Here is a 26,166-nt window from a genome sequence, read left to right as displayed (position 1 = left end):
CATCATTACATATCTGGTATCAATCAAAAGTAGACAAGTTGACAGTTAGATATATATGAAAGTTTACTCTTGTCATATACATACAGGTGAAATACAGGTGTGAAAAAGAAAAGGTAAAGGTAAACTTCATAATTACCAGGGATATATGTAATTAGTTATCTGTTCTTATATACTGAGACATCAGCCAAAGTCTTGTAATTAGTTAGTTTTGATCGCTTATAAACATTTTGGAAACAAGGTAGCGAAAATCCCATTTTCTGGTGATCTTTGGGCTCAAACGACGTCATTTTACTTCATTTGCATAATTTTTTAAATGACTGACTCGCTTGTTGGCATACGGGGATTCCCACTGATAGCTTATCAAAATGAATGTAACAGACAGTCGCCATATACCGGAACCCCATATAGCGGTCTACAGTGTTGAATGGGAGTCATAATGCCAGCCTGGTATAGCAGGCTATACTGTCAAAAGGGTTAAACTGGAGTGTAAAATGAGCCACAGAGAGGGAAAATGTGACAGGACCAAGACAAAAGACAAGACAAACATGGCTCTCCATATTCAGCTTGTCTTTGAGTTTGAGTAAGTCCTACAGAGCACACTGGAATTCACAGGCAATAAATACATTGCTGAAAAGTAGCCGGAAGACATCTGGTTTAGTTGAACTTGGGTCTAAATGATTCAGAAGGTCTGACTCATCATTTGATGTAGTATAGCAACATACGGGAACTGCACTTTTAGTTCTCTCTTTATGACATCTCTGATCTCAGTGTGAATGTATGCAAACGTAGTGTGTAAAGATTGAGATATGAAAATACCCTTACTGGAAAGGGTGGGCGCACTCACATTTGTTTGGTTTAGTCACTTATACTATGTATGTGGCTTTGCTTCAGTGATGTTCTTTGCAAATGTTTTTAAAATTTAGAAAGATGGTGAAAACATATGAATGCATAACATCTGTGCCAAGTTTGACAAGACTGAGATATAATTTGAATTTTCTACTATCTGCTGTCCTCAGCACAGGCAGTTTTCACACACTCCCACACACACAAGCATTCTCACACACACACACACACCTACACACACACACACACACACACACACACACACACTTGGTGTTGTCAGGCTGTTTGCGGCCTCAAGGAAGGTGTCATGTCAGAGGTCAACGTCACACTGGTGAGCTTCATGAAGAAGCTGCAGTCCAGCAGGTGTTTGCAGCAGACTGGACTTTACATGCACCCTGCAGAATTTTCTTCTCAGTCATTGTGTGTTTGTTTTGTCCATGTCACACTTTTATAGCTCCACACCTCGTATTTTATGTCTTTAAAAGCCAGAAGGAGTCAGTAGTGGTAACTGCATTTTTTACCATGACTGCCTTTTTCAGAATAATCCCAACATAATGCTTAATAACACTCCATTTATTTGCATTTATTGCTCCTGCCACATGTTTACTTACTTTACAACTATATATCATTACTTTTGGGGGGTTTTTTGTTTGTTTTTTCCCAACCAAACAGCACGTCAAGCTCTGATAAATTGTGTCATTTTGGTTATTTTGTAAAGACAATGCCTTTTAAAGCCACCGGTAGGGTTCTGTGTTCTGAGAGGTAACTGAAGATTGACTCATTTTCAAAAGATTTAAACCGCAACACATCGACTTCCTCAGCAGATTGAGTTTGCTGAGTTGTCATGATGTCCGAAAAGGTTAAATGACGTATTGGTAGCTGAGCTGTCCCAGCTGAGAAAAAAGTTGGCCTCGTAATTCTTTTATTTTGCTTGAATTTAAAAAATAGTCTTGAGTTAATTTTAAAATTATGTAACATAATCATATTGTTAAAACAATAGAAATGATGTACATTTGCGTGGATACAATTTTGAGGTACTTGAGTGTTTTAATTGGCAGCACTTTTTTCACTGCATTTTAGAGACCCATGTTGTACTTTATACTCCAGCACATTTGACACGAGACAACTTAGTTTGCGCATTCAAAATATTAATACAAATATTAATCAACAAATAACTGATGATTTGTTTTTCTAGATTCAAGTAAAACCAGTTCATCCTCTCTCTACCAGCTGCATCATTGAAGTGATGTTAAAATATACATTACACAATAATATATACCTATCAGTGCAAAGATGAGTCGTCTATGTTTAATGGGACTGTGGTGGAGTAGAGGAGGGAGACGTTGACATCAAAGGGAAAACAGAATGCAGAAACAGCTGGAGTTGCACCGCCACAATCCCATCGGAACAGCAGAAACATTCAGGTTGCTCAGAGTTAACTTCATCCGCTCAGACTCCACGCTTCCCAACCCATTTGTTCTCACAGTGTTCTGAACTGCCGTCTATTCCTGGTTGTTTTCGGTCAGTATCTTAGCTGATGTGATCAAAGACGTGATATAAATAATTTTGAGGATTAAGCAAACCTTCAACTTTCTTTCCAGTTTTATTGAACTCTTGTGGACGATACAGACATAACTAAAGGCAGCATAGCACTTTATAATACTCAGTCAAGTCACTATCTTGTAGCTATTGAGGGTATGCTAAGCATCAGGGATCCCTTACAAACAGCTAACCTGGCCAAGAAATAAACAAACTCATACCCAACATAAAACCTCAACAGGATGTTTTTACAGGTAGTTTTTTGCACAGATTAAACAACCTTTAAAAGTGGATTTTGTTGCCTTTGGATGGCGTTAATTTTATGCTACTAGTCTTATGCTAAGCTAGGCTAACCATGTTCTACCAGCACATAGTGGTATAGATATTCTTATAGCTCTCAGCAAGAAATGTCCCACAATGTCGAACGAGTCCTTTCATGATTCCGACAATATTCAACGCTCGACGCAAGATTTAATAAACTACAATCAGATCAACATGTAAGCAAACACTAAAAGCTTTTATTTGATTGTATTTGTGTCTATATGGGATTCCTGAGCTCATTAGCAGCAGCAGCGCAGCTCTGCGAGGATCTCTGTGGAGACTTGCTGTATCTCAGGAGTGGGAACAAATGCATTTGGAGAGGAGAGGCTCTGGCTGGCTCGCTGATGGTCCTCAGAGGCTAAACAAATGACTTTCACCAAGCACATCAGGAACAGACAGCACTCAAACAAATGCTCTTAAATGTGGAAAGACAGGGAGGCGAAAATCCTCTTCTGTCCCTTTAGAAGCTCAAACCTCAGATGGCTGTTATTTTTCATCTTAGCAGAGACAAACGGATGCGAAAACGCCGGTGAAATTGCATGTTTGTCGGCACGTGATCCTCAGTGGGTGAGCTGGTTTTATCAGGGAGTGAAATGTAAACTCTGGAGGTTGTTTACTGAATTGTTTTGAATATCGGAGTCCAATTCACTCCATTATTAAAAGGCACTGTGCCCTCTGTGATTGTCCTGTGCAGCAGAAATGACTGAAAATAGTTTATGTTTTTCTTCAGGTTCATTCAAAAGCAAAAATACTCATTAAACAAAAAAGTGGCCCCTGTTAATAATATTTGTAGCTGCTTGTGGGGAAGCTGGTTTTGACTAGTTTACATACAGTGTAGAAGTTTAGTTCAAGGGTTCTCAAGCTAAGGGGCCGGGCCCTTTTAATGAGTCATAAAAAAAAAAGTCTGAGTGGTTAAATATTTAAAAAAACAAACAAAAACGTTGAAAACTTAGGTCTCAAAACTAAATTTTTGACAGAGAGTCACTCTACAGAACAAAACTGGGGCCACAACACCCAGGATGGACGGTACCGTGTGTCACAACATCAGCCTTCAAGAAAACACAACAACCTCTTGTGGTACCTGTCTTCATAATCCTCAAATTACATTACACGCGTCCAGTATCGGGTGCAGCATCTCTAAGTGCTTTGATAGTTGCGTTCGTAATCGATTCATGTGCTGCCGTCACTATCCGAGAGGTTTTTGCTAGCTGTTAAAAGGCCAGTCTCGCTTTCCTCTCACTGCCAGATTAAGTCGGTCTCTGAGTGCAGCAGCTCTTTTCAAAAACCAGTTTCCTCCCTGTGCTCGCTACAGGCCAGACAGGCCTCATTGGAGCCTGAATGGCAGCAATTAGACACAAATTTCAGCCGAGGTCCCTTTTTATTGGTCAGTGAAATGGACGCTGTAAACCAGTGGCTTCAGTGGTGTTCGCTGGAGGAGTCGTTTTCTTGTCTGAGTTACGAGACCGTCTGCAATTTCTCAAGCGTGGTAAAGGCGGCCTCTTGTTTTTGTGACAGAGCTGAGGAATTTCTGTCCACTTGGTCGAGAAGGACTCCTTCAGCCGTGCAGTATTTCAGTGCAGTCTGCTATTTCTAGAGTTCTGTTTCCAAAGCAGGACGCTGGATTACAGGAAGAAGCAAATAACTGGCTTTGAGCTGCAGTCTTGTTTTTCCTAATTACGTTTTAAGTCACTGCAAACTAGCACGAGAAGCCGTGCCAGGTATGACATATTTATTGGCTGGTGTGCGTGAGCATTGATTAGTAGGTTCACACTGTGAGGAAGGAGCTGTTGGTGAATGCTTAAGAAGGACACAGATTGACCCAGTTAACTCAAATCCTCATTGACCTCGTTTTGAGCTTGCGTGGAGGTGCATCCTCTAGCTCCTTACGACCCTCCTTTCTTAACACATTACCTTATTAACGGTGGCTCACTGCTCATCCCTGCCCCCTTCTCTTTTGTTCACAGTGACATATTTGCCACTTAAACATTACATTTATTACAGTATACAGTAGAAGTGAATACACCCCTGTTAGATATGACTTAAATGTCAATTATTGCATTATTTCTAAGTTGAACAGAGAATATTTTCCTGTATGCACAATCAAAAAGAAATACTGCAGAAAGTCTAGACTGAAATGCAGGAGTCATAATAGAAACTCAATGCAATGAGGGTGAATACACCTGTGATCACTGAAACAAAACTGAGCATGTCTTTGATTTCCAATTAGCCTAAGTACATGAACGTAGTTATAAATGAGCTGTGAACAGCAGAACTGTCTCAGGACGGATTTGCTCTGTCTTGTCTGCATCATTGGCTCCACGTGGAAAAGAATTATTGAAGAATCTGAAAAATGTCATTGTGAAACTTCAAGAAGATGGAAAATGATACGAGTCATAGTACCACTTATCAGAGCTGCCGTGGTTGTCCTCTGAAAATGATGTTACAGACAGTGCTCTACTTTCACAATCTAGCTGGGAAGAACAATATTTCAGGCTGATAACCATTCAAAACACACTGCGAAACCACACAGGAGTTTCTCAAGAAGAAAAAGGTGAAAACTATGACCTGGACAAGTGTGTCACCTGACTTGAATCCAACAGAGCACCTTTGGGGTATTTTAAAGAGAAAAAGTAGAGCAGCACAACTCCTCCAGCAAAGAACAGTGGGGAAAAAAATCATCTTAGAAGAATAGAAGAACATCTCTGCAGAAATTAGACATCTTCTATGCTGACGAGGATTAAGTCTGTCATTAAAAATACAGGTGGAGATGAAGTATTGAAAACACACGATTTCAATTTTTAATTTAATTATCTTATAACAAGCCTAAGCATTAATTTTTAATTTTAAACAACGGCAAAAATAACCTACTGTTCAAATCAGAAGTAATGCATTTACTGTAGAGGGATACAGTTTTGAATCATTGGTCATTTAAGTGATAATATATTCAATAAACGATTAAATTAGCATTCATCTTGAATTGACCTGTCTTTGTTTGTACAATTGATATGATATTCAATTCTCTTACTTATGCTTTGAGTCTAATCATCGTTTATTTTTGTTTTCATGTAAAATAAACATCTTGAATAGTTTTATAGTTTCAGTTTTAAGTCATCCTGAATTCATGGTAGGTCAGTTATGCTTCTTTAACTTCCATTATTATATCAGTTACCATGGCGATGGATGGTGCAATTAATGGCTGGAAATATTCTAGCATCACAGAAATCAGCTAGCATCAGCAGCTACACCATAAATTAGTTTATCTAAGTCATGACAGACAGATGGTGATCGGCCTGTTGTGAATATTGATTGGTTGTTTACTGCTCCTTCCTGCAGCCCCAGAGACACCTCTGCATCTCCACGGGTGAAAGATTAGGTTGCCCATTGTCACCAGGAGTGCACACAAAGCACACCTTGGCTGAGAAGCTCTTACTTATGCCCAACTGGTCAGGTTGGCTCCGGCCACATAGCTGAGACTGACCCGCCCTGCAGCCACAGTTTCAGTGGGCGACTCTTGCACACAGCCTCTGGTATGGAGGTCTCAGGATGAACTCTGTAGGGAGCTGAGCTGCTGCTTTCACAGGCTGACAACCACAAAAACACCCCCCATTCCCCCTCCTCCCCTCTGAATCCTATAGAGACGGCTTAAGTCAACTATCTTGGGCTTAACTGTGAGTGAAGTGTTAAACCTTTGAGTGTATCCAGGGTATCAGCAGGCCTAGTTGCAAAGTGAGTTGAGTTCAGCCTCCTTAAAAGGCTGTAGATACAGAGGTGAATGCACTAAAGCATGATAAAACCAAGCAAACATCTTCATCAATTTGACAACACATGCAGCATTTAGAAGAATACCTAACCCAATAGAAAATGCTTGGATCACACAGTACAGATGGTATTCAACTTTTATTCCCTCAAAATACTGTAATCTTTCTATAACGATGCCACAATATGATTTTACAGCCTTACATATTCTATTATGTCCTAATTCTGGTAAAGTCGTCATCATTTTTTGTTGGCACATCCAAAATAACAGTTTTTAAAATATCAGTTGACTTATTTTCCTGGTCTTTGTGGAATTTTAGACTGGTGGAAACACAGTTAACAAAGTGCTGAAGAAAACTTCAGTTCTTTGTAAATGGTTGTGGACGATCTGGCCAAAAGATGATATAATGACAATCTTTTAAGGAAAAATCCTGATCATGTGATTAGTTGTGCATATGGATGCCTGGATGCAAAGCCTGTCACTTTAAATCAAGGCTAAAGGTCTAACTCACAAATCTTTCCTTTCTGTTTTCACTCTGAAAGTTCCGACCAGAAGTGTTCATCAGTGCATGTTGAGTTTCCAACGGTATTCCTATCAGAGCACAAAGGTCTTCCAATTCACATCCTCAGATTAGTAATTCTCAGCTAAATGCTGTGACGATCAAGTCCAGGACTTTAAAAAAAGGGCCTGCCTTAAAATTTCAACATGACATGGAGATGACAGAAATCTTTGCAGAAATAACAAAGGGCAGAAGGAGACTTAAGATCCTGTAAAAGTTCCCAGACATCCGGTGGAAGCATGATTTGTCATATTACAACACCCCAGACTGGCGTTGGTTGTGCCGGGTGTGAAGGAGTTAAGTTTGGTTGCTATGCAGTGCACAGAGCTGTATTATGCAAGCTGTGAAGAGCAGACACACAGAGAGAGGAAGTGCATTACAGAATGCTGAGCTCAGGGCTTTGGCTCGCCGCCAAGCCTACACTCCTGCATGTGCACACTCACACTCTCAGCTGAGGGCATACCGATTTTTCCAGCAGCCTCCTCCTCCTCCCTCCTCTCGAGTCACTCTCTCTTTCTGTTACGTCAGTGGTTCAGCTGCGGGCCAGGCATGACTGGGGCAGGGCGGCGTAACGGAGAGCACCGATCATTCGCCTCTGTGTGCATAAAAGACGGGATGTGGACTGGTGGTTGTGAGATGTGCGGTCCGGTGTATCTGCTCAGGTGCAAAAGCAGCAGTGAGAACTGAAACACTGTTTTCTCTGTTTCTATACAAGTTTCACTCTCAGTTATTATCTTGTTCCACCTCCTTTGTTTTTGCTCGGGTCTGTATCACACAGCTTCACCACATCTGCAGACAGACACCTACTTTGTTTACAGCCTTCCTCCACCCAGCAGGGCGATATGTGTCAGCTATGTGTTGTGTGTCACATGCATGAGAACATTTGAGAAAAGTTGGAATGAAACCTCCCAGCTAAAGTTCCAGTGTGAGTAGCACACATATGTGTGTTTTATTATTGTACATTAGGCTGTTTGTGAGACTTATATAATGTGAAAGTATCAGGTACCCAGCTAAATAAATAAGTTAATGAATTAACACAATCTAGACCTGATCATCTTCAAAAATCAAGTTAGTCAGGTTCATTTGTATTATCTATAATGCAGGGTCTTAATCTTAATTGTTAAATTAGTCTGGTCAATCTGTATTTTCTGTAATGTTATTTGGTCTTATCCTTAATATTTGAACTTGTTAGCTAAATTCCAATTGTGTTTGTCTGTTGGACAGCACTCTAGCTCAGCACTTATTGTGCTATACAAACAGTAACTTTCCTTCGTGAAGGAAGCATTCGCTGCAGGACTGTTGTACTTGGCTGCTTTTGTTTTTGCTAAGTGTACTATTTATATTCTATGGCTTATTCGATTTTGACACTGCCACAGCAGAAGTTTCAAACTAAAGTTGTGTACTTTGTTGACAGCTGCTATCATAAATAATGAGCTACAGCATAAAAATATAATGGATAGAAACACTGTAGATGGTGCTGATAGCTGATTGTAGATGGTCATTTGTGCTGCTGTCCATACAGTACTAATGTATTATTTCTTTTCATCTGAGTCTCCGTTTCACGGTGTTAACTCTGGCTTCGTAGAATCTGGTGAGTCACAAATTTTGGTGCACCACCTGCAATGTCGTGAGATGTAGGAGGTGTTTTGGAAAACTTTGTTGCATTGATTTGAAAGTCGACAGATTGGTATGACATGCATGCTGTAAGATGTGGGGACAAAAGCTGGACTCATAAGCATTAAGACACACCCTGTGTCAGTTCAGTACATACTAGTTTTGCTGCTACAGTGCTGCTAATGCCAGGCTTAGACTACTGGAGTTTTAACCCTGTCCATTGAACCCTGTGTCACCCCACCCAGCAATCAGAGGAGAAATCTGATCTGGGATCTTAGTCTGAACTAATATTGGACTCAAAGTATTAGGTAATGTGAAGTGTTTACAGATCCTGTCTGAAACCTCCCAAACTGATTGCAGACTCATCAGGTCCACCCTGATTAATATTGAACGTGGTTGACATTTAGTAGTTAAATGCACAGCGATCCCACGCTGTTGTTAAGTTAAATGTTCCAGCCCTTTAGACTCATGTGAAGTACAGATATTGAAACTGACCATTAAAATCTAACTGCTCAAAACAAACATGTTGACCACATCTTTCAAAACATTTTCTCATCCAGACTCATTCCTGCTTTTGTTTGTTTTTTCACTGAAAAGTATTATTAGCAGTACGAGTTGTTAGCTAAAGTTAGCAAGCATTAGCTTTTGTTCTGTTTTCCACTTGTGCTACACTTGAAGGAATAGTTCAACATTTTGGGAAAATGTGCATGGCTATAGGCAGCAGTTGATCAGATTAGCTTAGCATAGAGATTAGATTAGCTTAGCATAGAGAATGAGTGGTCTAATGCTCTACAACGGTTCACACCGAAATCGTCATGAGAAACACATTCTGATTACTTTTCATGGCACAAAAAACAGATCGATAAACCTAATAACCAAGTGCTAGTGTTGCAAATTTTAGACTATTTTCTTAACCAGTAGTCGGCAATGTTATTAATCAGTAATGTTTTTAACATTAACGCAAATGAAATACTGTGGGTATTATTCTATATACTACTACTGAGCTGACTTGGGACACTACATACATTAGCGCTCTGGCTGGAAGTCATAAGCTACCACGGATTTCCTTGTCATGGTGGCGCATTGCTAGCAAACCCCAACAAGTGCAGAGTCACGTGACAAGTTGAATTTTTGACCATTTCTCAGTTCGGCCCTCTTTTTCTGGTCACCTTTCAGCTGGTACCGGGCCAATAAGTGGTCCGACCCATAACACAGTGTTGATGTTGGAGATGCTGTAGGGCAGATGTTTCCTCCTGTTTCCAATCTTTATGCTAAACTAATCTGACCGGTTGCTTCCTGTAGCTTTATATTTAGCATACAAACAACTTTAACATCAACTTGTAATGGTCACAGCAGCGGTTATACACAGCCTTGCTTTATTTTCTGAACAGCTCTCATCTCATTTCTAAAGAGATATGATGTAAATCTGTTTCTGTCTGCTCTCAAACGATTATTTAAACTCCCCCACAGACAGGATTTGACAGAAGGTCGCCTCTTTGACGCATTTTCCATTTTCTTTGGCTCAGACGACCATCTAATAATGCTGTCTGTCATCTGTCACTGTTTGGCATCGTGGCTTATCAGCCTCTCAGTTGGCCACGCTACATGTTTTTCAGTTTGCATGACAGCATGATGCAAGAAGTACATCATGCTCCTTAGATTCTGGACTGAATAAGCAACTGTGTCTCTTTGTTGGACAAGAACTGAGCTGTATATGTCAAAATAAATCAGTATGTGCTCCTTGTAGTCAAACTGTAACAGTACAGACATTCATACAGCTAATTGTAGATGATAAACTCTTACTGTTTGTATCTGCTGAGCTCTGACTAAGCTTCTGAAACCATCTGTTATCACTGTTAACCCACTAACCCGGTCAGATTGTCTGCTTCTTCCAATTACAGAAGAATTTTGCTCATGAAGTACTTGTTGTATCGGCATTTTTTGCCAAAACATGCCCATCTGCTGTGTCTCTCTAAACTCGACACAATATTTAAACCTCACTCCCACATGCGGCCACTGTGTTTTCAAATCTGTATTTGTCATGGGTTTTTTTGTTATGTTAAGGGAAATGACAGTCTGGTCATGTGTGGTGTACCCTCCTCTTCAAATTACAAAGTATTTCCATCAAGGTTTATTTTCCCACCAGAAACCCAAATAACCTAAAGCTTGAAGTAAGTTTAAGGTCATATGCACATTAAAATCAGCTTGTCTGTGTTTGTTCCAAATGTAGCCATAGGTTTTTGCTTTTAGAGGCCTGTAGGTTCACAGTATAAGGGCAGGCCTCTGTGCTGCTGGTGAAATGATCCTGTCACAGGGAGGAGGTGTTAAGGGTAAGGTAAGCACTGGAGGTGTTGTGGAAGGGAAATGAAGAGGAAATGAGAATATTAAGTCTTAGCACTAGTCTGTCTGCCCTTTCACTCTTTTGTTTCTTTCTATTACTGTTTTTCACCGGGCAACACTTTACTGAGTGAAATTAGGGTTCAATCCCAGAGTGAGGACAAATTCAGGCAGAAAAAGATGCAAAGGGAAAAAATACAGCAACAGCAGTGGTTTGTAGTGTTTAATCCTGTTGAATTATCACCTGAAACTGCAGTTCCACTTTCACCATAAAAATCTTTCACTTTCGTGCATAAAATTAGCTATTGTAAGTTTGTGCAGAGTGTCAATAGTTAAGGCCCCAGTGCATATCCTTGTGGTACCCTCATATTTATCATGTCTTGTTTGGAGACATGAGGAATGCTGATGTAGTTTGAGGATTGGTTCCGTGCTGAACAGTAAGTTTAGCTTCTTTCCTGGCTCAGCAGTGGAACATTTAGCAGCTAAAGAGCCAGATATTTCCCAACAGTGTCGGTAGAGAAAACTAGAGAAAACTTAACAAGAGTAAATATTCAACACAAATTCGTTGAATGAAAATGTTGCTATGTAACTTTTCAAAGTTTTAATTGTCAACTGTTTGCTATCAAGACTAACATTTTAAGTCTTGATATGTTAGCGACTGTTTGCAATGTGTTTTAGGTGGCCACAAAAGTAATTATTGTGGTTTTATTCCCTTTTACAGCATGTGGATGCTGTCATCTACAATTTGTTTCATGTGAAACAAGTTGTTTAGTTACCAGAACTACAGACAATAGTCTACAGATGCAGCTCTTAAAATAATACAAATCATATCAGCTACAAGTGTGCAAAAGGAAAAGTTTCTAAGCATTTCAGTTGTTTTGTAATGAATGAACGAATGAATATAAGAGTAATTTAACCTCATCATCTATTCTTTACAACAGAGTGTCGTGTGTGCATTAAAGGCCGTTTAAAGACATTTGAAATGGTTAAGTGTTTATAATTTTACAGAATAAATATTTATTACAGAAATATCAGTTTTTAACCAATTTACGTGAGGAGTTATATGAATAGAGGGGGAAACAGTTGCTGCAAAATGGTGTTAATTTGAGTTTTTTCTATGTAAACGCATGTAAATGGTCTTTATTGTCAAAATTATCAGATGGTTGACAGGATTTATTTTCTCTGTTTCTGTGCAGGTTTTCATCTCAGCGGCACAGTAAGGGAACCCGCTACATCTTCCGAGCCGGAGCTTCTCTGCAACGTGAGCGTCAGCTTTGATCGCTGCAAAATCACCGCAGTAACATGCAGCTGCGGCAACAAGGACATTTTTTACTGCGCCCATGTCGTGGCACTCTCGCTGTACAGAGTACGGAAGCCCGAACAGGTCAAACTGCGCCTGCCCATCTCAGAGACACTTTTCCAAATGAACAGAGATCAGCTGCAGAAGTTCGTTCAGTACCTGATCACGGTGCATCACACTGAGGTGCTGCCGACGGCGCAAAAGCTAGCGGATGAAATACTGTCACAGAACTCCGAGATCAACCAGGTTCATGGTGAGTAGAAGCGCTGCAATAACAGCTGATATCTGTGATTTTAGCGGAGAAACAGGTTGAGCCCATATTCTGCTTTTGGTGATCCTCCCACGGAAAACTCTGCTCCTTACCTGCCTAACATACCTTGCTTGAAATCGAGTCTTTTCCTCCCTTACCTATCTGCGTCAAACATTTGCACAACTCCTACCTAGCAGCAATTTAGGCCCTCAAAGACTAAACTGCTTCCTTGCAATCAGCCATTAGTTCCTCACGAGAGTCATTTCTGCTAGTGCTACTTCTCTATACTCAGAGATCTGGAGTTACAAACCAACGTTACCTGGCTTTGGTCGGGTCAGCTAACCAATCAGAGAAATCTGGACTTTTCAAGAGGACGGTCCTTAAAGACACAGGAGCTAAAGCGGAGCATTTTAGATAGAGGCTGAGAAGAGGCGATAAGATAAGATCGTCCTTTATTGATCCCACTGCAGGGAAATTTGCAGAGTTACAGATGCAATGGGGATAGCACTAAAATGTAGAGAACATCAGGAAAAACTAAAAATAAACACAAAGTGTACTGTTAATATTGTATAGACTGCTCTACATGGAGAAATTCTAATTATTACGTAGATTCCTGTGAATGTGGAAAACAATGTTATTGCCTACAGTTTTTTTAATACGTATAAAAACATTAATAATGCATAGATTTTATTTATGGTCATTTTAATTTCCTTTTGGACATTAAACATCTAAAATATTCTACTAGAGTTCTAAACATCTAAAAGTGCAGAATCTGGACTCTTTAAAATGCAACACACATACAAGGACATGCAGGTACCTCTCTCGGTCTCGCACCAGTGGACGTCCAGCTGGAGGCTGACGTCCTCGGAGACGACTTAGGAAAAACAAGCTGTTTAGGGGGAAACATTTTGCTTACACACACATACAGACACACTTGTGTTCGTCCCTCCATATGTGTGAGGCCTCTCTTTGACAGGAAAGAATCTGTAACCCCTGACCGTAACCTAAACTTAAATCCAGGTTTTAACCTTTGATGAGCCCTTTTCAGTTGTACAGAAATGTCCTCTCTGCAGCACTTCACAAGTAGCATTGGCCCTCACAGAGAGAGCAGTACACACACACACACACACACACACACACGTGTATTGTCTTTACAGTTATGATGTGTGTGACCACAAAGTACACACATGAGCTCTACTATTTACTGCCACAATGTGCAGTATTTTATATCCTGAACACTAAAAATCACTCAAGTTTTGTATTGTATATATAAGAAGCTCTTTTTACATATGAATATACAGCACATCATTTATTTGCAAGTAGTGTTTGCAACAGAATTATCGTAGTACAATGTGGTAAAAAGTGTTTTGTGCTGTATATTATCACATAATAATAATAATAATAATAATAATAATGTACTGATTTGTATAGTTTAACTTCTTTCTCGCAGCAGCTGTTTTGGCCTGTTTAGAACAAGTTTTAATTTCCATTTACATTAGTTAAAGCTTAAAACTTCTCATGTAAAAGGAAATAATTTAAACAGAAGAAAACAATATATATTTGTATACTCAGTAATATAGGATAGTGAATACATAATCTTTGAAGTAAATTAATTTTGTTCAAGTTTTGCAGTGAACCTACTAAAATATTAAAACCTTGCATGCCCTACTTTCTTCATTTCTTATCCACAACTGTACAAAATTACTGGTTTATATGTAAGAGTACAAATATGATATGATAATTATCACGTGATGCACTTTGTTGTAAACAAAAAACGAACAGTTCTTTGTTTACAAGCTTCTAATTGCACATAATTGTAACTTATAAGTTAGTAAATTTTTTTTAAAGCTTGCACTATTACAATACAGACTTGAGTTTTGGTAATTGAGCATCTTTTTTCACATGTAAACAGGTTGTAGGCGCAGAGAAAGGTTAATATAATTATAATATTTATTCTTTCAGTTTAGTGGTGCTCTGAGATGACTTATTGTTGTACTCAGTGACAGATTACAGTACCTTAGGGCTACAGCGAACTATTATTTACTTTACCAATTAGTCTATTGTTTTTTGTGTTAAGACTTGAGGAAGACTTTGGTTAAGAAAAATGAGCACAATGTAGATTTGAATTGTTGAACCTGCCATCTGAAACTCACAGGGTATTTTAAGATTATAAAGAAAAGCATTAAATTCTCATATTTGAGAACCTGTAACATGATGTTGGCATTTCTTCATGAAGTATGAAACAATTAGTCAATTATTGAAACACTGTTGACTCATTTTCTGTAATTGTCGAGTTGTCGAGCTCTGACGTATGCGCTCGTTATTTTTGTGGTTAGTTAACCAGGGCTGCAGTTAACCAAGGAAAACCCTGGTTGGCTGAAATTATACCTCCTCTTCAACCTACTCCACATGAACTAAATGTTCCACAGTGCATTGAGTGCACTCTACCTGCAGCCTTATTGGTCTAAATGAATTCTAAATCAACATTAAAAGCTAGTATTATGAAGCTCAATAAATCATATGAACCAGGTTATTTTACACTGAAGGGCAAGAACAGACTCAGAGCAGACCAGTGTGTATATACCCATATTCTTATGATTTCTGAAAATAAAACAGTATTAACTGATAATGCCACCATAAGAATGATTGAGAACCTTATTACAGAACTGCTGTTTCCACTGGACTTAATGGACATCCGTTTTTTTTTTTTTTTACAAATTGCAACCAGACCACAAATGTCTTCAGCTTAGTATCAGGTAGTTTGGAGCCAACTCCAAATAAATGTTTATGAAACATTAAAACTAAACCTGGTTGCCCCCATTAGGTTGGGCTAGTACAAAGTTTTGAATACACAGCAGTGTTTACAGGTAGTCCGGTCCTCCTGCCACAAACATAATGCATTCATTGTGGAAAGCTGCTGATGTAGCACTTTACACCTTATTAAAGTAACACCAGTAAATGTCTAATCAATGAGAATTTAGTTGGACAAGCTCATATTGACCAACCAACCGACAAGTAGACGTGGAGAATACAGTCGTGCATGCAACCAAAGATACCTTTTTAATGCAGTCTGTGGTCTTTTGTGTGTATGTCCTGCCACATTGCATAGTTATTTTCCTTTGTGGCACTGTCTGCTTTTAGGGTGCACTTCCAGTTGGATGTGTCTTATAGTACATTGCTATTCCAGTTTGTTTACACGCACAGCGCTTTCTTGACCTTAATCTAATTTTGTACAGTAGTTCAGTTAATGTACATGGTAGTCTTACTTGTTTGTAGATTTGCTTTGCAGCCTCTTGGTGGTTGTAACACTCTGGATTAGTCTCTCTTAGTGCTTTTGTGCACACTGTGTAAAATGGAAGACACTATTCTGCTTGAATCATACGAATTTAAACATCCCTGGAGACCTATGTAAAGTGCTAAAAATGTAGGATGTTTTCTCCGCTCATGGAGGCTGGTTATTGTTGCAGACTATTGATCAGTGTTTAAGTATGACCAGCACTACATTACTGCATTAATGCAAAGGGCTGTATATGCTGACACAGGCATATTCGTCCTGTGCTCCTCCCTGAAAAGGCACTTATTTATATTGAAACTGATGTTGTTTTAACACTATTTAAAGAATCGGTGTGGAAAGTAGCTGAACACATTTATACTTTTATTATTTCTTTTAACAAATACCTCACTTTACGATATTTCAGAGGCAAATATTGTTGTTTTTCCTACATTTATTATTATTTTTGCTTTTTAGAGCAATAGATTAGTAGTATAAAATGTAATCCACAAATACATTGTAATTAATCATTATTGCTCAAGATCAGTCAAGACTAAATTGATTCCAGTTATTAGTAATGAAGTTAGAATTAGCCCTTACTTGCAACACTAAATAAATATCATGTAGGTATGTAATGTAATTTATGTTACTTTGAAATGGGCCATTCTACATAATGAACTTTTACTTTTGGCACAATAAGTATATTTTGATGCAAATATTAAGCTATTTTTACTTAAGAAATATGACTTTTACTTGACTATATATATTTCTGGTGTTGCATCTGACTACTTGCACCACCACAGAATTTAGTAAAAACAAGTAAATGAAGACCAAATTAGTTTGACTTGTAACTGTCATGAAGACTTGCTGACTGATTTCTATTTTTCGGTGCAGGAGCTCCAGATCCGACAGCGGGGGCGAGTGTGGACGACGAGAACTGTTGGCATCTGGACGAGGAGCAAGTCCAGGAACAGGTCAAGCTCTTTCTCTCCCAGGGCGGGTACCATGGCTCGGGAAAGCAGCTCAACTTACTGTTCAGCAAGGTACCGACCCTCAAATCTCATCGTATGCAGCACTGTGATGACTTTGTCATGACTCTGATAATCTCTGATAATACCAAAGTGATTTGCATTGGGATAAATAATAAGGTTTGAACCACAAGGATCTGTGCTGGGCCCTTTACTATTTACACTCACACAGACTCTTACAGTCATAATAACAGTTTCTATGCAGATGACACAGCATTCTATGTGTGTGTGACTCCTTGTCAACCAAATAGTGACAAGACAAAATGTGTTTTCACGTCATGGTACTGACATGGTTCTATCCAAGCAGTATTGAGTGGTGTATTGTGATGCAAGATTCATGGGTTACTGAGATGTATTGAAGCTAAAGCTGAAAGAGTTTTCATTGTCATGAAGGCAGAGCTCTTTTACCCTGATAGATTACTACTGATGCTGCACGGCTAACGTTTTCCAAAGGAGGCTGCCTTACACCATCAGTTGTTTAAATCAGCTGCAAGAAGCGTCTCCTTTTTTACAATTTCTTTTTCTTCTCTGCTTAGTAAAAAAAAACATTTTATCAGCAAACCTGTTTAGCTGCATGCTAGCAGTATAACAAACATTTAAGCGAGCAGTTGCAGTATCACACACTTCATGCATTCAGAAGGTGATGCAGAAAGTGCATTAACATGTTTTTGTGTTTGGTGCTGATTAACAGCCAAGTTTGTTTAATATTGCGAGTATAGCAACTAATAAAACAGATTAGAAAACTGAATAGTCTATTGGTGTTTCTTACAGAAATTTTCACTTAGAAACATTTATTTGGCTTTCACAAACTGAAGTGATTTCCACATAGCCTTAATTCTGAAATGTTTTTCTAAATATCTAGCTAATTGCCTTCTGATTTAGTAATTGACAGCTGATGGATTAATTGTTGCAGCTCTAGTATCTACATATGCTTCTGTTTTCTTCTTTGCCTCTGCAGACCTCAGACCTCTCTATCAAAATGTATCTTGATCTCACTTTAATTGTCATAATAAATAGATGCTATATATACATTTTTTTACCCACAACACCCCTCTCTCTGTGCAGGTGAGAGAGATGCTGAAGATGAGGGACTCCAACGGCGCTCGCATGTTAACGCTGATCACAGAGCAGTTCATGGGCGACCCCAGACTGGCACTGTGGAGGCAACAGGGGACCACCATGACTGACAAGTACAGGCAGCTGTGGGATGAGCTAGGTACAGTACTGACTGAAAAACACACAGAGACATACAAACAGTCATATACTGTGGCTGCTTCAGCTTAAGAAAGCAGCTACATTATACTTTCATTGAGATGCCTGAGTTTGATTTAAAATTAAGACAAATATGTCCTTTTGTTTAAATTATGCTAACTGAAGCTTTCGACAATGAGCATAGTATTTATAAAAGTGTACTTCATATGCTTAAATAGCATTAAAAATACTTGCGAAACTGGGATAGATATTATCAACCTGGTGGGCGAACACTTGAAGAGAAACATGTAGCAGGATCTTGTAGTTCTGTCAGGCTGAGTTTTGACTTTTGTGCATTTGCTTGTAAGATAAAACAGCATTAAGACAGTTTGAAGTTTCAATGAAAAGACAGAAGATGCACAAAACAGAGTCTTATTTAGGCATGAAATACAGGATTAACCCGTAATCCCCTTCCACTGCTAAGTATCTAATAATTACTCTTTAGCTTTAATTCGGACCTTGCTGCTTTGCTGTGATAAATTAAGCTTTGTTTCGAAAGTATTTTTTTTAACAGATTATTTTTAACCTCACTCATTGTGTTTCTTGTCGGTCCAGACTTAAATATCAGTTGGATGGATGGATAGAAATTTTTTTCCAAATGTAATGATTCCTGAAGGACAAAGCCTGCAGACGCTGATGGTCATGTGACTGATTTTCGTGACATTTGTGTTTCCTTGAGGATGAATCCAAAACTAAATTAATCGCCAAAAGATTTCCCCCAAGAACCCTTAACCCTATTGGGGACTTTTGAGGTCTTTTGGACCCAAAGCCATTTGGTTGAGGTGACAGGAATTGTTTTTTTTTTTTTTTAAGATATTTTTTTAAATATAAAAAGAGGGACATTTGTCAGGCATTTGGAACCAAAAAATACATCAACTGATCAGAAAATGTATTGAACAGAGTATAAAAGTCTATAATGAATACCAACAAATAATTTGTACATATTCTTTCTTGGGGTGCAATGGACCCCGAAAGACCTTCTACGTATGGCAACATGAAAGTCATGGAATGGGTTAAATCAGAGTTTATGATGTTCTATCAGACAGACTTTTCTTGTAGATTAGTCCTAGAAAACGAGAACCGCCCAAGTTTTCTTTTTGTATAAAGCTCAAAAAAAAGTTCAGGAGTGACGTGTTCAGGTTAATTTGTCTTTCTTCACATGGCAGTGTTGATGTTGAAATGATGCATCGTGCAGCCCTAACAGGGAACTAGAATGCACCCTGTGGCTGATTGTTGACCCCTGAAACTGATCATCTCTGTTGCAGAAAGTAGAAATGCATTTATTTTTTTTGATTGTGATTAAAATGGTTCAGGCATCACTTACAAACAAACTGAGATGCAACACGTAAACAACAACAGTCCTCTTCTCCTTCCTCCTGTTTTGTTTATCTTCACCTCTTTTGCGACTGTTCAAGATTCTTTCTCTGCATTTCGTCACTCTCGTCTGACTGCTTTTTTTCCTCCTCGCTGTTGTCCTTGGTGCAGCTCTAACAAAGAGACGGAGGATAAAGCCTCTCTCCTCTGTTCCCCTCCCCCCGTCCTCAGCCTCCCTCCTACATTCACGTCGTCCTCCCCTCCCTTCACCTCTCTTCCATGTCTTCTCTTTTTTTCCCTCATCTCACCTCCTTTCTTTTCTTCTCCTGTTTCATTTTGTCATCTGTCATCCTTTATTTATCCTCTAACGTTTTCATTGTTCCCCTCCTCCTTCACTCTGCCTACTTTATGTGTTTTCTTCCTCTAGTCTGTTTTCATGCTTTCAGCCAACAGTGCGGTTAATTTCACACGTCTTTATTACAATTACAAGAATTAAATTTTTTCTTGCAATTTTTTAAAGCAAATATCTCCAACTTTTCTTTGTTTTATGTCACTTTAAGTTAAAAATCTTTGGGTTTGGAGTCCTTATCAGACATAAAACATCACATAGCAACAGTGCATACTTTATGAGAACCAATGCTATTAGAATTTTATAATAACATCAGTAAAAATAGAACCATTTCTTATTTTCTATTTGCTAAATTGGCTTTTGTGTTGGTTTACACACATGTTTTTAGCCACCTCTTGAAAGCAGTTTCACATTACTGAAATAATACTGAGGAGGAAACCAGTAACTAGTGATGTCATTATCTCAAAAGTAGTATTTTAGTTCAAGTTTAGAACCAGTAACTATTCATTCAACTAGTTTTGGTTAGTTTTCATGCCTCCGCCCCAGCGACAACCAAAGATCAGGGGCATCTTCCCAAGTTTTTCACATGATATCTCAGAAACGCCTTGGGGGAATTTCTTAAAATTATGCGCAAACATTCACTTGGACTCATGGATTAGCGGATTAGATGTTAGCGGTCAAAGGTCACTGTGACCTCACAAAACATGTTTCAGGCCTCAAGGATGAATTCACTAATTACGACAAATATTCACGTAAATGTCTGACAGGGTAAAATGATGACATTTAATCCTCTGAACCCATAAAACCAACCGCTTGGTTTGAAACGCGTGTTATCTTTTTTTTTTTTTTTTTAAATCCCACAATGACAATATTTATCAAAGCCAGCCACTTGAGAAACATGAGAATTATTGGATTTTCCATTTTTCTGGCGGTTCTTGAACATACCATGTGAGACATTTTCCCTTGGGAAAAATAAGCAAATATAAGCTTGAGATTGTGGTATGTCATTCACTGTATTCTGCTTCTGTCATTATAGAATTTGCTTAAAAATAAACCATTCACAAAAAAACCCGGGAAAATCTCTGCTCCCTGTATGCCTGGGAAGCAATGACTGACTCAGCTGTGACCAACAATTACATGACAAAATTCTGTGATTTTCACCTGACCTGCAGGCTGTGCTTACACAGGGCAGATACGAAAGAACAATAAAACATACTGGATCAATAAAATAATTGCAGCATGACTCAATAACAGTATATAGAGGAACAAGTTGTCGGTATGGTGTTGGAACATACATGAAGCATGGGAAAATATATTTCTAAAGCTGATGTCCAAAGTAGTGTGAAAAACAAGTAGAGATTGTAAAAATATGACTTGTAAAATATCTATAGCATGTGGAGAAACCGTTTTGTGCCACATCCAATGGGCACTGCAAAAATGATGATGTTCATATGTAAAAGTTCGAAGGACAAGTCTGGACAGACATGGATAGAAACCAGAGCTTGACTGGTTGAGTGAGGCAAATTACCATAAGGCTGTAACTGTAGATTAATAAGCAGCCGAAATTCGTTTTTACTCTTTTCTTTCCCCTGAATGCAGAGAAGAGTTACACAGCATATATCTGTCAAAGCAGCTAATTTGTTGCTTGATTAGTCATTTAGTATTTTTTAAGGCACAAACACAAACTGTTCTCTGGCTGCAGTTTCTCTAAAGTGAGAATTTGCTGCTTTTCTCAGTTTTCATCATTTTTAGCTGGATATCTGTGGGTTTTAGACTCCTAATCAAACAAACAAAACAGAAACCATGAACTTTTCATGGGAGGAAGAACTAGTTGCAGACATATGTTAAAGGTGTGCACAAGCAATGCCACTGTCTCTGATTTCATTAATAATAATAGTAATAATAGAACTATTGTCTTATTTATTTAAATGTGTCTTTTATTTGGGTTTCGATATGTATGTTTAAACACCTTTCCAAAACAACAAAAGTAGCTGTATGTTCGTGTCATTTTAAATAAAATAAAAACCAGTAACAAATCATTCACCTACTTTTAGTTACCTTCTTAATATGCAACAAAAATGGTGGCTGTTTTTTACTCTTTCTGTTCTTTTCGTGAAGAGAAAAACTCTGAAGAATTGTAGGTGCTCTACATTTGTATTTTTTTCTGCCTGCATCTTTTGAAGGACAGATCACTGATTGGTGGAACAGCAACGATTAGTAGGTGAATTATTTAGCAAACAGACAATGTTGATTTTTAAGAATTTAAATGTGAGACATTCATTAACTTTTGTAGACTTTTTTTTGGACAGGGCATGAAACAAGCTGACAGTTTACAGACAACAACAATTAACTAAGAAGATAATCAGCAGTTCAGTTGCCCTTCAGCCCTACTTTACATCTACTTTAAAGAGGTGATAATAAAGCTCAGTCACTGTGTTTTGAGGTTTGGTAAATGTATTTTTTTACGTCCTGTTTATAGCCGTAGGTCTCAGGATGAGAGTGTGAGTGTTATATTTGTGGACATCTGTGTGCAGGGGCTCTGTGGATGTGCATCGTGCTGAACCCCCACTGTAAACCCGAGCAGAAGGGCTTCTGGCTCCGGCAGCTTCGCAGGTGGAACGGCGTGGACGTCTGTCCCTTGGAGGACGGTAACCATGGCAGCGAGCTGACCAATCTGACCAACGCTCTGCCCCAGGGCCCTCCCGGCAACCCAGGTGAGACGACACCCAGCCGGAGCAGAATCGTGGTCTCTCTTTGTTTTATTTCTTCTCCTACATCGTGTCTTTTTTGTCCGTTCTCCTTTGCAGCGCCTCCTCCTCCTCCTCCTCCTCCTCTTCTGTTCTGCTTCTGTATTAACACTATTAAGTCGTCTTTCTGCACCCTCCCCCCTCTCTTTTAATCAAGTCTCCTTCCTTCAATCTCAGTGCCTGCGAGCCTTATTACCTTTTTAGTGTGGCTAATAGAATGAGCCTAATAACACCGCTGAGGTCCTGCAGCTTTTTCTAGCCTTAATTCGTCTCTCTGTTTCCACTAAATCAGAGAAAACACAGACACATGAACGTTTCTATCAGGCGGTAATAAAAATGTTTGGAATGAGAGGACAGGTGCTGTTATTACTGCTGATGCTTCGATCTGTAACAGCCCTGCATTTGGTTCTGTTAGAGGCATTTTTCAGTTCTGGTTAGTCAGTTTTCAAGTGAATATCAGTGTTTGCCGCTCCTTTGTCTCTCTACTTTTAAGAACTACTGCTCTGAAGTGCCATTGGAAGTACAATCATCACTGAAGTAATTTGATACTAAAGAAAACCTGAAAACATAATTATTCTAGGCAGATTCTACACTTAATGGTAGTGTCTTTTTCTTTAATTAGATTTTCTACGTTTTGGACATTTAATCACAACTGACACGGAGCCAGAACCGTCTCGTTGCGACGTGAGTTAAAACCCTCTGACGTCTTTCTTACAGATTCCCTGACTCGGCCTCACCGGACAGTTTTCACGCGAGCTATCGAGGCCTGCGACCTGCACTGGCAGGACCCCCACCTGCAGCACATCATCACCGAGGACCACTACACCAACTACTGTTACCACGACAACCTCGACAGCTCCCTGTTCGACGCCAGAGGGTGGCCCCTGTGGCACGGTGAGACAGCAGAGACTTGTGCTTTAGAGGGGAGGCAAGTGAAAGTAATAAGAGGATAAAAAAAGAACAGAGGGAGAAAATGAAATGTCTCTTCTTTTTTTCATCTCCTGTAGAGCATGTGCCCACCGCGTGTGCCCGGGTGGATGCCCTGAGATCACATGGTTACCCCAAGGAAGCACTTAGGCTGGCCATCGCCATCGTCAACACGCTACGGAGGCAACAGCAGAAACAGCTGGAGCTCTTCCGTGCTCACAAAAAAGGTCTGTCTTTAAGTATAGATTTTTACATTTAAAGACCAAAGGTGGTGTATTTCCCCTGTGATATAAGCTGTTCTGGTTCTAAACCAAGTGCTGGTGCCAGTTTGGAACCAGTTTTCCTGGACGAGAGTCGCTCTTCGCTGTTGAAACACGCAGAACTGGTTCCAAATTTGGCACCAATGTCTCACTGCGTTGGTGGAAAAGTGGTGTATGACTCTGGCTGGATGTTTAAAGTCGTCCTCCTGCTGAATGAAATTTTAGGTTTAAACGTTTACACAGCATTGTTCAAACATCCAAATGAAGTTACGATTAGAAAAACTTTAAAAAAAAAATTTTTTATTAAGCTAAACTACAAGTACAAGTCTGCTCATATTTTCAGCTGTCTCTGACACTTTCTACGTTACAGAGTGTAAACAATTCATTGACACTGTGTTTGTTACTGCAGAGCTGCTCCACAGAGGAATAACATCAGTCACCAACCTGGAGGGCTGGGTGGGCCACCCCCTGGACCCCATCGGCACTCTGTTCAGCACCCTCATGGAGATGGGGAGAGGCAGCGAAGACGGAGCTGTGCTCGACTTCTCAGGTACACACAGCAGTAGAACTACTTACATCACCTTTACGTGAGTGAAATTACCATAGCATTGATCTGAGTAAACATACGTATGACTGATCGCTGCTCACAGTGGAGCTGTTTTTACCTACTTTACTCACATTTGGGTCGTTCAGTTTAGGTAGCAGTTCCCAAACTATGGGTTGAGCCAGCAAAAGATTGTCTTCATTTTTTGAGGCTTTTTAAAAAGCTTTTTGTGAAATACTTAGGTACAGATGTACTTTTGGGACTTATACCTTAATGAAGCTGTGAGAAATTTAGATTTGAAGTTCGTTTTTGGTGCAAATGCTGACAAGAAGCTCCAACTACACTCATCAGTCACTCAGGCAGTGTTCAGTGTTTTTGCATTTTATAAGCTTGTCATACAACATAAAATCCTAATTTGAATAGTACCTAACAACTTTATCTGTCAAATAAACATAGTGGTATAAAAAGTAAAGTACAGTACAAGTATAAAAATGGAAATGCTTTGGTAATTATAAACGTAGATTGGTGCTTTCCTGCGCTGCAGATACAGTGCACACAAACACTGGTTTTCCTGAGTGTTCTTCCAACGTCAACGCTGCAGTGATTGTGTCTTTCCTGTCGGAACTGCAGGCCCTCAGGTCGCAATCAGCAGAGATGACACAGACGTGCTGATTGGCCTCCAGTCATCCTCCAATAACAGCTCATGAATAAGAAATGCAGCAGGAAAAACACTCCAATTAAAATGCATTAATTATGCAGGGAGCCCAGCTAGACGAATTTCAACATACTGTAGCCTGAAAAGACGCCGCAGCAGATCAGTTTCTCTTGAAAAGTGCAGTTAGTTCCGGACGTGTTCACTTTTATGTTTTTAGGTTTCATTTTCTTCCATCACTAGATAACCAATGAGACTTCTTTTTTTTTTCCTCTAAATTTGCAGAAAAAACATTTAAAGACATGTTTCTCTTTGTCATTATGCATTATTGATTGTGGAATAATGTGGAAATGCTAGCTTTATTCATTTAAAGGAAATGTACAGCACGGTAAAGATTGAAAACAGTAAAGTGGTCTGAAGGTGAATGAGGTGATGTTGGAACCACTATGTAGGAAAAGTTCTGAAAGTTTTCAATTAAGACTCTGCTATTAATAACTATGCCAGTGTGTGAGTGTGTGTTCACTGGGGACTGTGAACCCTCCTGGGATGAGCTGTGAGGTCTGCCAAGACATCATTAAACCATTAAAACACATGATTACCATCCTCAGGAGAGCACGCTGTGAAAAAGGAGCACCAGGATGAACAAATAGATCAATAGATTTATCAATACTTAGCTCAATCCACAGCCCAAAGGGAACATTTTCCTTGCCAAGTCATCCCTCACCCCCTCCTCCCCTCTCCCTCACCCCCAGGCTCGCTGGGTTCAGGCAGGAGGACGGAGCATCCTGTTCTTCCTGCGCAGCGTTTCTTGGAGGACGGCGAGTCGTTTGTGTCGCTGGCTGTAGAGACGGCTCTGATTGGTCTAGGTCAGCAGCGGGTGATGCCAGACGGACTCTACGCCCAGGAGAAGGTGTGTCGCAACGAAGAGCAGCTGCTGTCCAGGCTTCAAGAGGTCGACTTAGACGACACATTGGTGAAGATCTTCCGGAAGCAGGCCGTTTTCCTGCTAGAGGGTGAGTACGACTCAAAGGTAGAATTTTTACAATAGGGCTGAACAGTTGTTCAATTTCCAAATGAAATTACAGTTTGAAGCAAAGCAGTTTGTGTGTCATAAAGGCTGAAAATGAGAGAATATGTTATGCAGTATGTCTAACTCAGACAGTATTGAACTTAACCTTGACCTAAAGAAATATTACAAATTACAATATTGGTCAGAAAAATTTGCAATCAGGTCCTTTACTTCAGTTGTTAAGCCCTAATTCACAAGCATATGCTGACATTTAATTGAATGTCATCAGGTCAG

At 39.4% G+C, this 26,166-nt stretch overlaps 1 protein-coding gene across 1 annotated transcript in view; it reads left to right on the top strand.

The window, feature by feature from the left end:
* LOC103369940 (zinc finger SWIM domain-containing protein 6) overlaps positions 1-26,166 on the top strand; it is a 62,798-nt gene that overhangs the window by 20,772 nt on the left and 15,860 nt on the right. The window contains exons 2-9 of the mRNA XM_008298800.1: positions 12,167-12,523; positions 16,686-16,834; positions 17,885-18,035; positions 22,268-22,447; positions 23,198-23,374; positions 23,488-23,634; positions 24,077-24,217; positions 25,616-25,876. Of these exons, the coding sequence (XP_008297022.1) occupies positions 12,167-12,523; positions 16,686-16,834; positions 17,885-18,035; positions 22,268-22,447; positions 23,198-23,374; positions 23,488-23,634; positions 24,077-24,217; positions 25,616-25,876 (1,563 nt within the window). The remainder of the gene's footprint in view (positions 1-12,166; positions 12,524-16,685; positions 16,835-17,884; positions 18,036-22,267; positions 22,448-23,197; positions 23,375-23,487; positions 23,635-24,076; positions 24,218-25,615; positions 25,877-26,166) is intronic.

This window comes from Stegastes partitus, unplaced genomic scaffold (assembly GCF_000690725.1).
Source record: "Stegastes partitus isolate 25-593 unplaced genomic scaffold, Stegastes_partitus-1.0.2 Scaffold1351, whole genome shotgun sequence".
Lineage (NCBI taxonomy): Eukaryota > Metazoa > Chordata > Actinopteri > Pomacentridae > Stegastes > Stegastes partitus.
This window is presented reverse-complemented; position numbering and strand designations above follow the sequence as displayed.